Source organism: Mirounga angustirostris, unplaced genomic scaffold (genome assembly GCF_029215605.1).
Source record: "Mirounga angustirostris isolate CCGP_5_RB_7025 unplaced genomic scaffold, mMirAng1.0.hap1 SCAF_9, whole genome shotgun sequence".
Lineage (NCBI taxonomy): Eukaryota > Metazoa > Chordata > Mammalia > Carnivora > Phocidae > Mirounga > Mirounga angustirostris.
The window spans coordinates 117,522,351-117,540,255 of record NW_026991717.1 but is presented as its reverse complement, the minus strand read 5'-3'; the positions used below and the strand labels follow the sequence as shown (position 1 = coordinate 117,540,255).

At 37.6% G+C, this 17,905-nt stretch overlaps 1 protein-coding gene across 5 annotated transcripts in view; it reads right to left on the bottom strand.

Moving 5' to 3' along the window:
• YLPM1 (YLP motif containing 1) overlaps positions 1-17,905 on the bottom strand; it is a 74,529-nt gene that overhangs the window by 48,266 nt on the left and 8,358 nt on the right. For all 5 annotated transcript variants that reach the window (XR_008508160.2, XM_064571355.1, XM_054513805.2 and 2 more), the window contains exons 2-4: positions 16,366-16,602; positions 15,244-15,423; positions 13,504-14,498 (exon numbers count right to left, since the gene is read on the bottom strand). Coding sequence is in view for 4 of the 5 variants with exons in the window: in XM_064571355.1 (XP_064427425.1) it covers positions 13,504-14,498; positions 15,244-15,423; positions 16,366-16,602 (1,412 nt within the window). In the remaining variant the exon portion in view is untranslated. The remainder of the gene's footprint in view (positions 1-13,503; positions 14,499-15,243; positions 15,424-16,365; positions 16,603-17,905) is intronic.

Genomic DNA, 17,905 nt, shown 5'->3' with positions numbered 1-17,905 from the left:
TTGGGTCACTCCACCAGGCAAAAAACCAGGACCACCTGAGGTGCATGCTGAGAACAAAGGGACTACAAAATGGCTGGCAGAAGAAGGTAGTTAGTTATAAATACCAACTATGGTTACATGACCAGTTGCAGAAAGGACCATAACAGTTAGGAATATTTCTTCCTTAATTTAATATGTTTAAATATATACATATGTATTAGTCAAACATCTTTGGCTGATTTTTCTTCCTTATCATCTAACATAAGATGTATTAATAATAGTTAATTTTATATCTCAGAGTTTAAATTACAGAGTATCAAAGAGAGAGTGTGACCCAGCTAGAAGAATGAAGATTTCTCCAAAGACAAAAAAGGGACTTTATATCCTTTTCTGGGGAATAGGTAAGAATCTTTCTTCAGTTGTCCAGGGATAAATATTTCATGTCAGATGCAGAAATCTCCCTTGTGACCCATCCTAATCAGAAACATATAAGGGAACTCTGGGAAAGGTACTACAGCCTAGCCAAATTGACAGAACACAGAGTCATCACAAGGAATTTCAATATACATAAACCCATTATAAACAGAAAAGGGACCGCCAGCAGATGAGAGTTAAAGAGCAAACATGAGTGGTAACATATGGAGCAAGAAGAAGCTTAGAAGTTTAGAATGCTGGTAGTAGAAGGGGATGCAATAAAAATGGGCTGGTTTGCTCACAGAACCCCAGAGAGTCAAAATTCTTAGATACCATGAAGGAGAGGAATAAGACTTCCGGGCTAAAAATAGTAAATTAAAATCTATATTCATGGGGTGCCTGGGTGGCTCAGTCTTTAAGCATGTGTCTTCGGCTCAGGTCGTGATCCCAGAGTCCTGGGATCGAGCCCCACATCGGGCTCCCTGCTCTGCCGGGAAGCCTGCTTCTCCCTCTCCCACTTCCCCTGCGTTCCCTCTCTCTCTGTCAAATAAATTAAAAAATCTTAAACAAAAAAATTCAAAATACTTATAAATAAATAAATAAATAAATAAAACCTATATTCAGAACCATCAACCAGACTTTCTTTAGGCTGAATGTCCCTAAATTCTTGAATCTGAGGGCCCTCTAACAGTAGCAGTTCTTTGCCCTACCACCTAAAACAAAACCTGAAGTTACTGAGTGGGAGCAACAATAGTTGATAAGTTCCCCACATATACACAGAGCTTCCAATTAGCTTGTCTGTGTCCCCCACACTTAAATATAAATGGATATTTATTTTAATACCTAGATATTTGAGGAATGTCTCCAAAACAAAAGGAAGAGACCAAAGGTAAACAAGGCCATAAATCTGGAGAAAACAGAGATAATGCAAAAATCAGAAGACAACTAAAAAAAAAACCCAAAAGCCCAAATAATATCCTCAGATTCTTAAAGGTACTGTACCTATAAATCAATTTGCTATATATAAAAAAGGATCAGAACCAAAAGAACTACAGAAATTTTTTAAATTCTCCAAATAAAATGCAATAAAAGGATTAGTAGTATCTCAGAAAGTACAACCAAATGAAAAAGAAACAAATATAATCAATCTAGCAGGTCCAGAAACCTACTAATGAGGAGTTCCAGAAAGAAAAAAACAGAAAACAAGAAAAAAAATTAATAAAGAAATAGGATAAAGATTTAAGAGTTAAGAGATTCCCATGTCCAGACAGAAAGGGCCTAGCTCACTAAGTACCCAGTATAATTAGTAAAACAAAACAAAACAAAACCGACTATAAACTTTTAGAATACCAGAGGAAAAGTTTCTGGCAATAGGGAGAAGTCAGCTAAAAAGGAAAAGAATCAGAACAGTACAGCACCTACACTAAGTGACAGAAGAAAATAGGATGATGACCCTAAAACCTTGAGGAATAATTATGTTCAACTTCAGTGTGTAGTATGTAAATGGTGTTAAACAGTTTGGTACTGGCATAAAAACAGACACACAGATCAATGGAACAGAACAGAGAGCCCCCCCGCCAAAAAAACCTGCACATACACAGTCAGTTACTTTATAACAAAGGAGCCAAGAATATATGATGGAGAAATGGAGAAAGGACAGTCTCTTCAATAAATGATCCTGGGAAAATCGAACAGCCACATACAGAAGAATGCAACTATAGTGCCATCTCACACTATACACAAAAACTAACTCAAAATGGATTAAAGACCTGAAAGTAAGAACCCAAACCATAAAACTCCTAGAAAAAAACATAAGTGGTAAGCTCCTTGACATGGGTCTTGGCAATGATTTTTTGAATCTGATATCAAAAGCAAAAAGCAAAAATAAACAAGTGGGACCACATTAAACTACCAAGCGTCTGTACAGCAAAGAAAACCATCAACAAAACAAAAAGGCGACCTACTGATTGGGAGAAAATACTTACAAATATTATATCTGATTAGGGGCTAACATCCAAAATAAAGAACTCACACAACTGTAGCAAAAATACAGACAATCTGATTAAAAAATGGGCAGAAGATCTGAACTGGTATTTTTCCAAAGAAGATATACAGATGGCAGGAGGTACATGAAAAGATGTTCTACATCATTAATCATTAAGGAAATGCAAATTGAAACCACAATGAGATATTACCCCACACCTGTTAGAATTGCTATTTTCAAAAAGACTAAAAATAACAAGTGTTGGCAAGGATATGGAAAAAAGAGCTCTTGCACACGGTTGGTGGGAATGTAAATTGGTGTGGCCACATGGAAACCAGTATGAGGGTTCCTCAAAAAATTAAAAGTAGAACTACCATATGATACATCAATTCCACTTCTGGGTATTTATACCTGAAGAAAACAACAACAACAAAAAACTAACTTGAAAAGATATATGCATCCCCATGTTCACTGCAGTATTCACAATAGCCAAAATATGGAAATAACCTCAGTGTCCATCGATGGAAGAAGGAATAAAGAAATTCAATAATGAAGTGAATATTATTCAGCCATGAAAAAGAATAAAATCTTGCCACTTTTGACAACATGGATAAACCTTGAGGGCATTATGCTAAGTGAAATAAGTCAGACAAATACTGTATGATCTCTCTTATATGTGGAATGTAAAAATAAATAAATAGAAAAAACCTCAAAGATAGCTCATATCTATGAGATAGCCCATAGATACAGAGAACAGGCTGGTGGTTGCCAGAGGCAAGGGTGGGGTATGGGAGAAATGGCTGAACTAATTTTGTTTTTAGTTTAAATAAATCAAAAAATTTTAAATGCTCAACTTCAAATTCTATATCCAAATTATTAATCAAGTGTGAGGTTAGAATAAAAACATTTTCAGACACACAAGACTCAAAAAATGTACCTACCTCCAACCCACGGTCTCCTAGTAAGTTACTTGAGCATGCATTCTGGGAAAAAGAGACACTAAACCACAGGAAGGCATGAGATTCAGTAAACAGTGAATCCAAACCAGGAGGATAGTCAAGGGAAATGCTGGAGTAACAGCCATATGGCAGATATTTTGGGCAACCAACCACCCAACCCAGCAGGTGAAAAGAAAGAAGACGCATAAATTTGGGAGAGAGATCTCCTCAGGAAAAAAAGAGCTGGTGTTTTTGAGACTGGGGTTGGAGAATTATTTTAAACATTTTTCAGGAAGACAATCGGAAATCCTAGAAAAGTCATTACACTAAAGAAAATATAATTATAACACACTGCTTATGTCTACAGCAAACATGCTTTACTTATCTAAAAACAGTGATATAAATATATTAGACAGAGAGGGTTAAAGTAGTGTAAGAACCAATCTTTATGAGACCTGGAAGTAAATATATAACATTTAAAATGTGTAAATCAAGAAAGCAGAAGCATATTATTTAGTGATAGGAAGGTAACTACCAAAAGAAACAGCTAAAGAATTAAAAGATGTCATTAGAAAACACATCTAGGCTGGCTGTTCTGCTTGATTTTTAAAAACTTTATGTATGTACTGCTTTGATAAAAATGTAAAATGAATTTCTTTAAGTGGCACAGAGAAATTAGCCCTAAAGAGGAGGAAGAAGGGCTTCTTCTGAGGCTAGAAGAAGAAAGATGAGGGTAGTAAGGTAAGGTAAACAGAAGGGCAGGAAGTGAGTTTCACTGGGCCTGAAAGCCTCGATTTTCTCTGGGAGGCAGGAAGCTAAAATAAAGATACAAAGCAAAATAAAAATGTTTGCGGAGACAAAGAAAGCAGCACTAGTACAGATGGTCTCTGCAAAGTGGTGAAGGCTTGGCACAGTTATCGTTGGGCAAAGGGAAAGGAGCTGACCAGGGATTTGTCAAAGGATGCACCTCAATGCTTAGGATGGAGGCCACTCATTTTCTTATTTACCTATTTATGATACTGTTTCAGGGCTTGTGATGGCTTAATTCCTTTTCTTGAAGTTACATTTATTAATTCAAAGTGCCTGGAAAAACATCTTAAATCATTAAAATTGTGTAAGGCTATCTGCTTTGTATTTAATTCAGCAATCATTAGTTCATATAAGTGATAAGAGGAGACTATCCTCCACAAGGTACAAGAGTCAGTAAGAACCCTTGTCCACTCATTACCCAGTATTATGAGCAAATTTGAATACAAATGAACTGCCTTTCTAACCAAACTGTGAATGCCTTCAGAATTTTATCCATAACTGAGACATTCTGGCATAAGCAACAGTGAATGAACACCTGTCAGGCACTATGTTAGTGCTGGAAATAAACGGATACTTAACTCAAGGAGTTCACAGTCCACGGGAAGAGTGAGGCAACTAAATCAACAATTAGCACATAATTTGATAAAATGGGACATGTTGGCCTTGTTCACTGAGGTATCCCCAGTGTCTGACTCACTGAAGGATCTCAACACATAATTACTGAAGCACTCCCTGCCCCATAGGGCAGGAAAAATAGGAATTAGTAAAGCAAAAACTGACAGGAAAGGGATTCCAGACAAAGAGAAGAGCATGTTCAAGGCCAGAGGAAAGGATAAAGGAAGGAAGAGGCACTAACAGATGAGATAAGGAAGAAGAGAGCACAGTGGCAAGGTTATAAAAGTTAAGGAACTCATTACTCAAGGCTCATGCCTGCACATACATATGCAGTTTCCTGAAAGGGGAGGGCGCTTTGCTTTCAGATTAAACTGCTGATCAACAGCCAAAGGTCATCATTTTATTTTTATTTGGGGGGTGAAAATGTTAAAGCAATTGAAATATACTTTCAACACTACATGTAAATGGCCATTATTTATCAATACTGCACTTCCAAATTTTCAAAGCTCAAGGATGTAACAAATGTTAGACTATCAAAACCTTTTGTATTTATAAAAGTAAAGAATTTTTAAGCCTTTGGAAAAGAAATATATTAAGAGATACTCAATTTAAAAGTGTGCACAAAAATAAGTCATATTTACATCAATACAATGAAATGCTATGACCTTTTTAACATAAAAACATTTGAAATAAAGTACAAACATAGCATATATTCACTAAATACAATCACATAAAAACACATGCATTGCCCATTGATCAGATGAAAAGAAAAACAGATATTTGGTGTTTAAATATTTAGAAAATTTTTGTACAGTTAGGCATTTCATAAACTTCTAAAAAATAAAAACCCTAAAACTAGGTATGAAGCCATTAGAGGTATGTATAAAACTTTTAAGATTTGACATAAAAAAACAGACTCCAAATTGGGTATAAAAACTTAAGAGGTATGCAGAAATACAAATACCCTTAAACAAGATAACATCTTATTGTCACAACAGTTACTAACCATACTCAAATCAGCTGACCATGGGAATTACAAAATATTAAATTCTGGAATCAAATTCCTGCCCTTTTAGTTTTCATGTGAGATAATTTTTCTAATTATTTTCTAATATGTATAACCAAGATCCTAAAATCAAAATTCCCCCCAAGAGTAATCTCTATAAATAGGAACAACCATGACATAGGAAAGCATAGAGTAAAATTATAGTGTTTAGAATCCCTTGCTAATCCTAATAAGACAGGTACAGAATGGAGGAGGTCCACAGTTTTAATCCGAAAACCAATCAAAAGGTATGTGTGACAGATCAGAAGCCGAGATATTACAAAGATGTCAATTCTTCCGCAAAATGGTCAACAGATTCTATGCAATGCTCATCAAAATTCCAGCAGGTTTCCGAAAACCGACAAGCTGATTCTAAGCATCACAGGGGAAACAGAGAGGACCAAGAATAGTCAAGTCGCTCTAGATCAGGGGTCAGTAAACTATGTCCCATGGGCCAAATCCAGTTAAGAGTGATTTTTTACATTTTTAAAGGTGAAAAATAAAAGGAAGAAAGAAAAATATTTGACAGAAACCAAACATGGGCTGCAAAGCCTAAAAATATTTACCATCTGGCCCTTCACAGAGAATGTTTGCCAACCTCTGATCTAGAAACACAGAACTGGAGGACTTACACTAAGAGATATCAGGATTTATCACAAAGCTACAGTAATTAAAACAGGACACTGGTGCAAAGATGGACAGATAGAGTCTAGAAACAAATTCACACATATAGTCATTTGACTCATGATGAAGGAGATACTACCAAAGTAGTAAGGAAAAGATGACCTTTTCAATAAATGGTGCTGGGCTCAACTAGTTAGCCATATGAAAAATAATAAACCATGACCCCCTACCTCATACCATACATTAACAATCAATTCTATATAGATTGTTGACCTAAAAATAAAAGGTCAAACAATAAAAGACAGCAGATAAAATAGGATAATGTATTTATGGCCTTGGGGTAAACAAAAATTTCTTAAACGACACAAAAAAGCACTAACCATGAAGGAAAAGATCAATAAATTAGACTACTAAGTTAAAATCAATAATTTCTATTAATCAATAATTTCCATTAATCTTTGGGGTTCCTCTGGGTTCAGTGGATCCTAATTTTAGAACTGTTTTGTTTTGGTTTTTTTAGACAGTCTATTATACTCACACTATAGTACAAAGAGAATGGCTAAAATCAACAACACAAGAAACAACAGCTGTTGGTGAGGATGTGGAGAAAGGGGAACCCTCTTGTACTGTTATTGTTGGAATGCAAACTGGTATAGCCACAATGGAATGCAAACTGGTATAGCCACAATGCAAACCGTATGGATGTTCCTCAAAAAGCTAAAAAGAGAACTACCCTTTGATCCATGAATTGCACTACTAGGTATTTACCCAAAGAATACAAAAGTACTAATTCAAAAGGATACATGCCCCCCAGTGTTTACAGCAGCATTGCCTACAATAGCCAAATTATGGAAACAGCCCAAGTGCCCATCAACTGATGAATGGATAAAGATGTGTGTGTGTTTGTATATATACATATACATACATACATGCGTGTGTGGTGGAATATTACTCAGCCATAAAAAAGAATGAAATTTTGTCATTAGCAAAAATGTGAATGAAGCTAGAGAGCATTATGCTAAGCAAAATGTCAGAGAAAGACAAATACCATATGATTTCACTCATGTGGAATTTAAGAAACAAAACAAATGAGTAAAGGGAAAAAAATAGGCAAACCAAGATAGACTTTTTTTTTTAAAGTAGGCTCTATGCCCAACATGGGGCTTGAACTCCTGACCCCGAGATCAAGAGTCCCATGCTCTATCGGCTGAGCCAGCCAGATGCCCCCCTTCAAGAAACAGTTTCTAACTATAGAGAAAAAACTGATGGTTACCAGAGGGGAGGTGGACGGTGGGGGGTGGGAGGGATGGGTTAAATAGGTGAGAGGGATTAGGAAGTGCACTTGCTGTGATGAGCATCGGGTGTTGCATGGAAGTGTTGAATCACTGTATTTTAACACCTGAAACTAATATTACACTGTATGTTAACTGGAATTTAAATAAACACTTAAACCAAAATATTTTATTTAAAAATAAAAAACATGACTTTTTTCTTATAGGCTTTCCCAAGAACAAAGAGAAAATTTAGCTCTTTAAAAAAAAAAAGAGAGAGAATAAAACTTATATTATCATGGAATTACTATATGGGTCCATTAGATCTTTTCATAAATTTAAGATACATTATGAGATCCTAAGTGACTTTTTTTCTGTATCTTAAAACATTCTGCAATTTCCTTATCCTAGAATTAATTACTCACTCATCATTGCTTATCAATTATCCCCAACTATGCCAAAAAAGATTAAAATACAAAGATAAGGAAGGAATGATGGATTTGCCTAAAGGATGAAGCAAAGGTGGAAACAGCTGTCACCTCACCCTGCTTTGTAGTGCCCAAAATATTACAGCCTATTTTTAGGCTTCACTGAACACAATTGAGAATTTAGAAATTTTCATTTCCTGACTAGAATGGCAAAGAAAAGTGAGAGAGAAAGCTGTGTCAAAATAAAAAAATAAACAGAGACAGAAGCACTCTAGTCTCTAATAAACATGCGACACTGATCATATCAGTAAAATCTCCAACTGTTAAGTCCTCAGATGACAGTACCCTAGATTAATATTCTCTACTCAACATTCGATGAGTGAACAATATATTTCTAAGGACAGAAAGGAAATGTACTCCCCACATAGTTATTAAACTGTAAGGATGTCATTACATAATATTTTGTGCCAAGAAGCTGGACCATTCTGCTTTGCCAGAAGAATGTGTGACAGGATTATTTCATCTTTTATCTTTACGTTTATGTGCCAAAATTTACTTGATGCAGAGTTTTGCTCTTGTAAAATTTTTATAAAAATTTCTAATAAATTGTTTTTCACTATCCCTTTACTGTTACTTCCATAAATTATTTGTAAAATTACTTTAAAATGTGAAAAGTAAAAAGGGCCCGCTGGATCTATATGGTACTTTTTTGGTATAGTGAGGATAAGAAAGACAAAGGGCTATAGAGTAAGAAATAGTTGAGACAATCTAGACAGAATGATATCTAGTATGCATAATGAACTCCTACAAATCAATAAGAAAAATACATAACCCAACAGAAAAACTGGGAAAAGACTTCAATCAGCATTTCATAAAAGAGGAAATTCAATTTAACAATAATCAAATGGAAAGAGAAGGTAACCTCATTTGTCGTCAGGGAAATACAAATTAAAGCCATGTTACAATACCACTAGACATCCACCAAAATTGCTAAAATTTAAAAATTTAACAATACCAAGTGTTGAGGAGGATGCAAAAAAACTGCTGGCGAGAATGTAAATGGACATAATCATTTTGGAAAACTGTTTGACAACATCTATCAAAGTAGAACCATACATACCCCCCAATCAAGCAATTCCAATCATTGGTATATTTATAAACAAAATTAAACACACACACACACACACCCTGAAGGGACACATACAGTGCCAAAAGACACAAAGCAGTGTTCTTCATAATAACAAAAAAACTTAAATGACCATCAATAGTAGACTAGATAAACAGATTGGGGTATATTCACACAATAAAATACTGTAGAGAAATGGGAATGAACAAACTGCAGCTACACACACCATGGATGAATCTCACAATAACATAATGTCAAGTGAAAGACGCCAGACTCACAAGAATACATGCAGTAGGATTCCATTTATATAAACTTGAAAAACAGGCAAAACTAATCTATGGTATAAAAAGTCAGTATAGTGGTTATCTTTGGGGTGAGGGAAAATGGGAAGGGGCACGAGGAGGACTTCTCAGACCCTAGTAATCTTTATGTCTTGATCTCAGTAGTGATAACATGAGTGTGTTTACTTTGTGTAAATTCACTAGGCTATACACTCAGGATTGTGCACATCTCTGCATGTTACCCTTTAATAAATAAATTTTATGACTGAAAAATAAAAGGTTCTGGGAAACCAACATCCACTGACTTAACAGTTTATTAGAGCAGTGGTAGTCGTCTAGAAGACCTGATGAATCAAATGATACACATACATACACACAATTTCAAAACAGCTGCCCCAGATGCTCCACAGTGTGGTATTTACACATGATGCAGTTCTATCACTTGGCTTTTTGGAAACCTTCACAATTTTTAGACAGCAGCCTAAATTTGGATTTTGCAAAAACTCAAAGTAATTTACATTATTTTAATAGTGCATTATTGGTAAGTCAGTTATCTGTGTTCTCCATTCTTGTTTTTCTACCCAGCTTTGTTTAAAAAAACAAAACAAAACAGAGTGGCTTACTGCATCAGTTACGTGTTTATAGCAAACTCTGAATTCAACTAGTAAGAAAAATTCGCAAGTTTCCTTGACAGTGTGGATTATTCCTACCTCAAGTCTCTTTCACTCACCAGCTTCTCACTGATTTTTTTTTTTTAACCTAGTTACACAGGAGGAAAAAGAACCATGCCTGGGCAATAGTCACAAACTATACTCAATATGAGCTAAGTGAGCAAAAGAAGTAGAAGGGTAACAGAAATGGAAATGACATAAGCTAAATTGGGGAAAGGCTTTAAAAACAGGGTAGAGAATATGAGCAGGATCCAATTCAAAAACAAAAAAAAGCCATCCTTATGAAAGTTACAGGTGAAAAAGCTAGAGAGGAACATCTTATATCTCAAAGCAATATAATCAACATTTATTAAGATTTCGGCAGACTAGAATGTTGGCCCAAACCTAATTTAGATGAAATGTAAAATAAAGTCTTAGAAAAAGAGAAAAACAAAACAAAACAAAAAACACCTACACAAGTTCGGGATGAGAGAGACTTGGCTTAATAACAGCTAATGTGAAAAAGACCAGGGAAGCCAAATTGATTTTAAGCTCAACATGAGTCAACACTATGACGGAGCCGACCAAAAAAAGCAATTTGTTCAGCTATACATGTACATTATTTATAACAAAGTTGGTAACAGGTTCTATGGTTCCTTGCATCTGAAGGAGACTGACAAATCCAAGGCCCTTCACAAGACAAGGAGCAATGTAGCAGGAGGAGGCTAGAACCAATGTTAGTGTGAAAAGAAAAGAAGAATCTGAGTTTCTGTGACGGCAGAGAAGAGCAGGTATGGCAGGATGGGGGAGACAAGAGGGCACTGTTTAAAGAACTGTAGGGACACGCTATAGAAGGGGGATAGGATAATTCATTATGTGTTACACCACAGAGGCAGATCTAGAATCGACAGGCAGAAGTGAAAGCAACACATTTAGATTCAACACAAATAAACTTTCCAGAAAACTGTCAACACCTTACGTGGTGGTATTCCTTATCACAGTGCCAATGTTAAGCAGAGGCCATCAACCACTTGTCACAGGAAGTAAAATGAACTCAAAAGTGGATCAGGGGCACCTGGGTGGTGCAGTCCGTTGAGTGTCTGACTCTTGGTTTTGGCTCAGGTCATAATCTCAGGGTTGTGAGGTCAAGCCCCACATTGGGCTCCACGCTCAGTGCAGAGTCTGCTTGGGACTCTCCCTCCCTCCCTCTCTACACCTCCCACCCCCCACCGCTCGCACATGCTTGTTCTCTCTCTCTCAAAATAAATAAATCTTAAAAAAAAAAAAAAGTGGACCAGATGGCCTTGGATTTAATTCCATCTCAATCATTTACTAGCAATGTCATCTGGGGGAATTTATTTAGAACCTCTCCAAATCTCAGCTTCCCTTATATGTTTACTTCATGAGATTATGGAGAAATAATAAGGTAATATGTGCAAGACCCAGGGTGACACACTAAAATGCAACACAAACATGAGCTGCTATAGAGGGGATACTGCACTAGATAATTGCTAAGATCCTCCTAGCAGTGAAATTATTAACTGTACCTTAAGGTAAGAAAAAACTTAAAATAGGTCCTAAATTTACAAGATTGGGTAGGCAAAGACAGTAAACATTAATATGATAGAAAAAAAGGGAGCAGAAGATCTATGTTTCACAAGGTGTTAAGAATGTACTTTTCTGATAGCAAATTAGTCACCAGATCTAAAAGGCAATGCTTAATCCAAGAGATAAGTAGGAATTCTAATAAAAAAGTTACACATGCCAAATAAATCAAGACTACAAAATGCACTTGCAATCACTGACAGTATGAATATCACTGAATCATGGCATTAAACACAGTGTTTAACTAGTGCTTTTGCTCTGGGAACCTCCCGGATTCTGCTCCCACCAGGTGTGGACTCAGGCTCTACTCTTCCAGTTACATGATGCTGAGCAAGTTACTCAAACCTCTCACCCCCGGTCTGTAAAGGGTAAATGTAGGGTATCAACCTGCCTCGTTCACATGCCACCTCCTTCACAGGTGCTGAGAAGACTCTATGAGATAACACATGTAAATCCTCTGGCAAGGCTTCTGGCACCCAGAGGAACTCATGTTAATTATATGTTGCCACAGAGGCAGATCTAGAATCAACAGGTAGAAATTACAGCAACACATTTAGGTTCAATGCAAGAAATAAACTTTCTAGAGAACTGTCAACACCTTATAAGATGGTGGAGTTTTGTGCCATGTTTTTTTAAGAGTTATAAATTTGGGGAACAAATAAAAGATATATTTTGTTTCCAAAAGTCAAAATTAAGGTTAAATTAAAAATGATAATATAGATACATTGCCATTGAGACGGAAAACTAACCAATGTACTGACGGGTAGAAAAAGCAAGTTTACAAGACAATATGCTCAGTATGATCTCATTTTTTTATGACATGTATTTTTTAAATTACTATCTCTAGATTGTGGAATTAGGTGACTTTCACTTTTTAAATATTTTCTATACTATCTAAATTTAGTATAAGGAGTATGTATTTCTATCACAAGTTCCAATCGGAAAAAAACATGATTGATAAGGTTTCTCTATAGGAAAATTAACATTTAGGTCAACGTTGGGGGGGAAATATACTTTTACAAACTTGGAAAAGTGAATTTAACACTTTTTAAAAAGCAAAAAAAACCTTAGACCACTAGTAAATTTTTCTGTGTGCTTTTCTAAAAAAATGTGGTTCAGACAAAAGGAAAACATCTCCCAAACTGAGGGAGATATACAGGGAATAAGCTCCAGGGGGGCGGGAATTTTGTCTGCTCTGTTATAGTTACTGCTATAAGCACAGAGCAGGAATAAATATTTGCTGACCAAATGGATAAAAGTCCTATTTACCCTTATACTAAATTTTGTTGCCTATTTCACTAGAATATTGGCTTATTCATCTTTATCTCCAACATCTTGCGTGTTATCTAACAAAGAGAAGTTACCAATTCAGTTATCTGTCTAAGAAAAAAACCAAAAAAGATAAAGTTAATAAATATTACTTTTGAAGCTAAGAAGTCAATAAGAAATTGATAAACATTACTCTAAAACAAGACATTCATCCTGGACTATAATTTCTACATGTAGGATAAAAGCAGTGACATCAAAGAAATGGGGGCATGTTACTATTTCTAGATTTTATTATGTTATGTCTAATAAGTGAACAATACTAACATTATTAACTGTAAACCAGGACTGTATAGAAAAGTACAAAGAGAATATAAACATCAGCTTTTTATACCATCAAGGCCTACTCAGCATAAATCAACAAAAAAGCCAAACCAAACCAACCAACCAACCAAAGGCAGACCTACCTTGGGCCTCTTGGGCCTTCCAAGTAACTGCTTCTAGGAGGATCTGGAAGCAGTCCACCTGACCTCACTGGCATGTCCTTGACTCCAGTGATTGGCTGAGATGGAGCAGCTGAAGACTCCCCAAGTCCTTGCTCAGATGAGAATGAACTATATGGCAGCGTAGACTTGCTCAGAGGGGTTTTAGAATTCACTTGTTCGGATGGGCTAACAGCTGATTGCAATGGAGGATGGTAGGTTGAGGGTGGGCCTGAACCAAAAGACACAGGAGTGGGAAGCAGTGCTGGTCTAGGTTTCTCTGGAACCTGTGAACTCTGAGAACTGGAGGCTGGTGGGATTGGGGCTGTTGCTAACTGAGGAGGTATCCCTTGAGGGACCCCCGGGGGAGGTAATCCTGGAGGAGGTGTGGCTAAAGACAATGGTGGGAGGGGCAGGACAGGCGGAGGTGCCGTTGAGGAGAGAGCCGGTGGGGGAAGAACGGGCGGTGGCCCCGCAGAAGAGAGGGAAGGCGGGGGAAGAACGGGCGGTGGCCCTGTAGAGGACAGAGATGGAGGCATCACAGGTGGGGGCACAGAGGTTGGCAGAGAAGGTGGCATCACAGGTGGGGGCATGCCAGGCGGTGGCACTGAAGCAGGCAGGGCAGGGGGCATCACTGGTGGGGGCAATGATGGAGGCAATACCGGAGGGGGCATTGTTGGTAGAGGTGGAGGCATCTGAGAATACGGAACGAAAGGAGGTGGCATTGACATGTTCCCCATATACTGGTTCTTCATGTTCTGAAATGAATTGACTTTCTCCTGGAGATAGGTCTGAGTCGCTTTCATATGTCCCTGCCATGTTTTCCACTGCTTCTCATACTCCTGAAGCTGATCTTTATGAGGATAAGAATGGAGCTGCTCCTCCCACAGCTGAAACTCCCGCTCCCATTCTTGGTAGAGATGTTGAAACTGTTGCTGCTGCATCTCATAATGCCGCAGCTGCACGTCTACAGACATGGTCTACGAACAAAGGGGTGACAATTATTTCAAGACATTCATGTAAGAGAATTAATCATAAGTTAAAATATTAATGAATCAAGGGCATTTGTAGGCTTAGGAAATTAAAACGCTAAAGACTTTGGGAGGCTAGTAAGGATAAACTTGTTACATCTCCTTAATGATGATCATTCTTTCTTCCTTTGACTCATTTCTGTAAGTTACCACAGAGTTGGAGAAACCAACTAAACACTAAAGCAAATACCTATCTCAGCAATGATTGTTTTTCAAGTTTTTCGTATCACCATGGATCACTTTAAGAATCTGAAAAATGATCTATTACTACAGACATACAGACGCAAGTTTGTGTCTTCAAGATACAAGAAGAACAAGTATCTTTTGTGGTGTATTTCCTTAGGTTTCTGTGGTGGTTGCGGTGATCTTTTTGGTGGATTTTTGCTTGTCTGTCACTGAAGTGATCTGTAGGCAACTTGAAACTACGTGGTAAGAATCTCTGGTTCTTAAAACCCTTAGCAACAGTCCTCTAACGCCTGCCTGGGTTGACGTGACCAGAAAATTCCACCATACCTGCCCCATCCCAAGAGCATTTTCATAAAGCTGTACTTCCCAAATCCCGGTGATCTGGACCCCCCTCGGAAACACCTAATTTAATTTCGCTCCCTGCTCACATTTCAGTCTCTTTCAGGAATAACAACTCCTTGGGGTGACTTGGGGCAACGTCCCCTGTGTGAGCTGAGGAAGCACTTGCCTGCATATGTGGCGGCTGCTGTATAATCTGCTGGTACTGCTGGAGGACCTGCTGCAGCTGAGTGTGTTTCTGCATTATGCCCTGATACTGGAAGCCAACTCGGTGCTGCTGGTGCTGCTGCCAGTGTGCTGCCGCCGCCTGCAACTGCTTTAGCCTAGCGTCTTGCTCCGGGTCTTCGGACTGAAGACGAGAGAGGGAATACACGTGTACGTAAGGAACAGAACGGCAACCAACTTAACAAAAAGCCTCAACATTTTCTCAAGTATTGTGTTACAGAGTCCGGCAGGTCTACAACTCTGGCTGACTGAGAAAAGTTATTTTATGTTTGGACAAAAGACCTGGCTCTACTTACACTCTGGATCATCAATACTAATAGAAAGGAGCTATAAATTCCATAGTCTTCATTGGAATAATCACCTCACTGCTCCTAAACAGGGCAACCATTTCCCCAAAAGAGTCCATTTACAGCCACACCCTTTGCACTCTATGAGAAACCTTTTCCTTTTTCACATTAGCCACTTTTAACCAATAGACTACAATGTCATCATTATGGCTCAACAAGGTTTCCCCATAGGCTCTTGGGAGAACAGATACCTTTGGACCGAAGTGAGAACTTTCCGTGTGTACTCAGTTAGTATGTTAAGTGACAAGGATGCTCACACTGAATGCTTCAATAGCGCTGTAAGACAGCCACTATTTGAATATACCCATTTTGCAGATGAGGAAATTGCAGCACGGAATGGTTAACTCACTTGTGCAGAGTCCCTAACACCAGCCAGTGGCGGTGCCTCGACTACCGCTTGGGCAGTTTGACAACAGAAGCTGAAGCTCTTTACTACTGCCCTGTGCTGCCAATATGAAAACACCCTGGAATCCCTTTAGTGCTTAGAGAGCCTCAATTCCGAAGAGTGTCTAATTCTCCACTCACTTCAACCATCAGAAAAATGCCTTTTCTCAACTCCATCAGGCATTCATCGGATTTTCCCGTATCAGAATTTTACATGTACTTATTAAAAAAACCCACATAAAAACATATATCCATTTTGACAAAGGTATTTAGAAAAGAATCAGAACAAAAGCTAAACAATTTCCTAAACACCAAGCAATTAATTTTATGGTTACCTGGGGTTCCTCAGGTGGGAGAGGAGGTGGTACCTCCTCATTAGGCGGTGGTAACGGGGGCTCCTCAGATGAAGAGGGTTCTGGTACTTGACTGGTGGCAGGTACTGTAACTTCTTCTTTTACCGGCTCGGGTGCATCCTTTGCTATGACAGGACCTTTTTTGTGTCCTGGCAAATGCACTTTTGTCCTCTGCTGCAAACTAAGCAGGTGCTGCCGATACCAATACTGCTGCTGTTCCTACAACAGAAGGCATTTTTAAGAATTTTAATTGAAAATCTATATATCTGCAACTTGGTACTGACAGAGACCTGCATTTGTATTTGTGTTCACATGTCTATATGTAAGAAAAGGTGAAGCTGGACTGTGAAAGGTAAATAAGTAAACAAGATCTTTCAATTCCTCCCCCAAATTTACACACTTAAGTTAAACCATACATATTAATTCAACATGCTTCTCTACTCTTTCAACACACACACTTTTGGAAGTGTGAGCAGTCTTTTTGATAAATGCTCAGAGGAAATCCTTTCAGTATTCACAGCTGCTTGTTTTTAACCTGCCGTAGGCTGCTGTGGATTTATCCAAGGGGTCTTGTAATTAATGAATATAGCCAAATAGTTCTGTCTCTTCTCTGCCTTCTCTCTCCTCCAGTGCTCTTCCCTCTTTTAAACACCTGTTGCATGACAGCTATATACACATAAATGAGAATATACTGCGTTTTAGAATACTATTTATTTTAAAAGTCTCAGCTTTGTCTTCCAAATTATTTAACTTTAATTTAACTTTCTGGAATTTAACTTTCTGGAAGCTTGTTGTGTGCTTCCACTTTGAAAAAGTTACAGCAATAACAAGTCTAATGCAGAAGTAATTAGAAAATACAGCTGATCCTCATTATTCATGGATTCTATATTGGCAAATATGCCTACTTGCTAACGTGTATTTCTAACTCCAAAATCAATACTCAGGAAACTTTGGCTGTCATTTGTGGCCATGTGTAATAGAGCACTGAAAAATCTGAGTTGCCTGACTTGCACATTTCCTGCTGTGGCAGAACAAGGCTATGCTCTGCCTTTTTGTTTAGCTCTCATACTGTAAATAAGTGTCGTTTTCATGGTCTATTTAGGACCACATTTTTCAGATTTCTGTGCTTTTTCTTGGTGACTTTGCTGTTTAAAATGGCTGCAAGCATAGTGTGGTGCGCTGTCTAGTGTTCCTAAGTGCAAGAAAGTTGTGATATGTTTCACACAGAAAATCTGTGTGTTAGATACTAATTTCATTCAGACATGCATTACGCGGTTGGCTGTGAGTTCAACGTTAACGAATCAACAAAATATATTAAATAAGGTGTCATTAAACAGGAACACATATAAAACTAGGTTATGTATTAACTGGTTGATGAAAATGAGACCAAACCAAAGGCTCACATTTCCCCTGGGAGCAATGGTTTAGTATTCACTAATTCAATGTTCTTGGCAACTTTATGGAACACAAATACCTCAAATAAGAAAACAGACTGTACAAATAAGCAATAACTAATTAATTA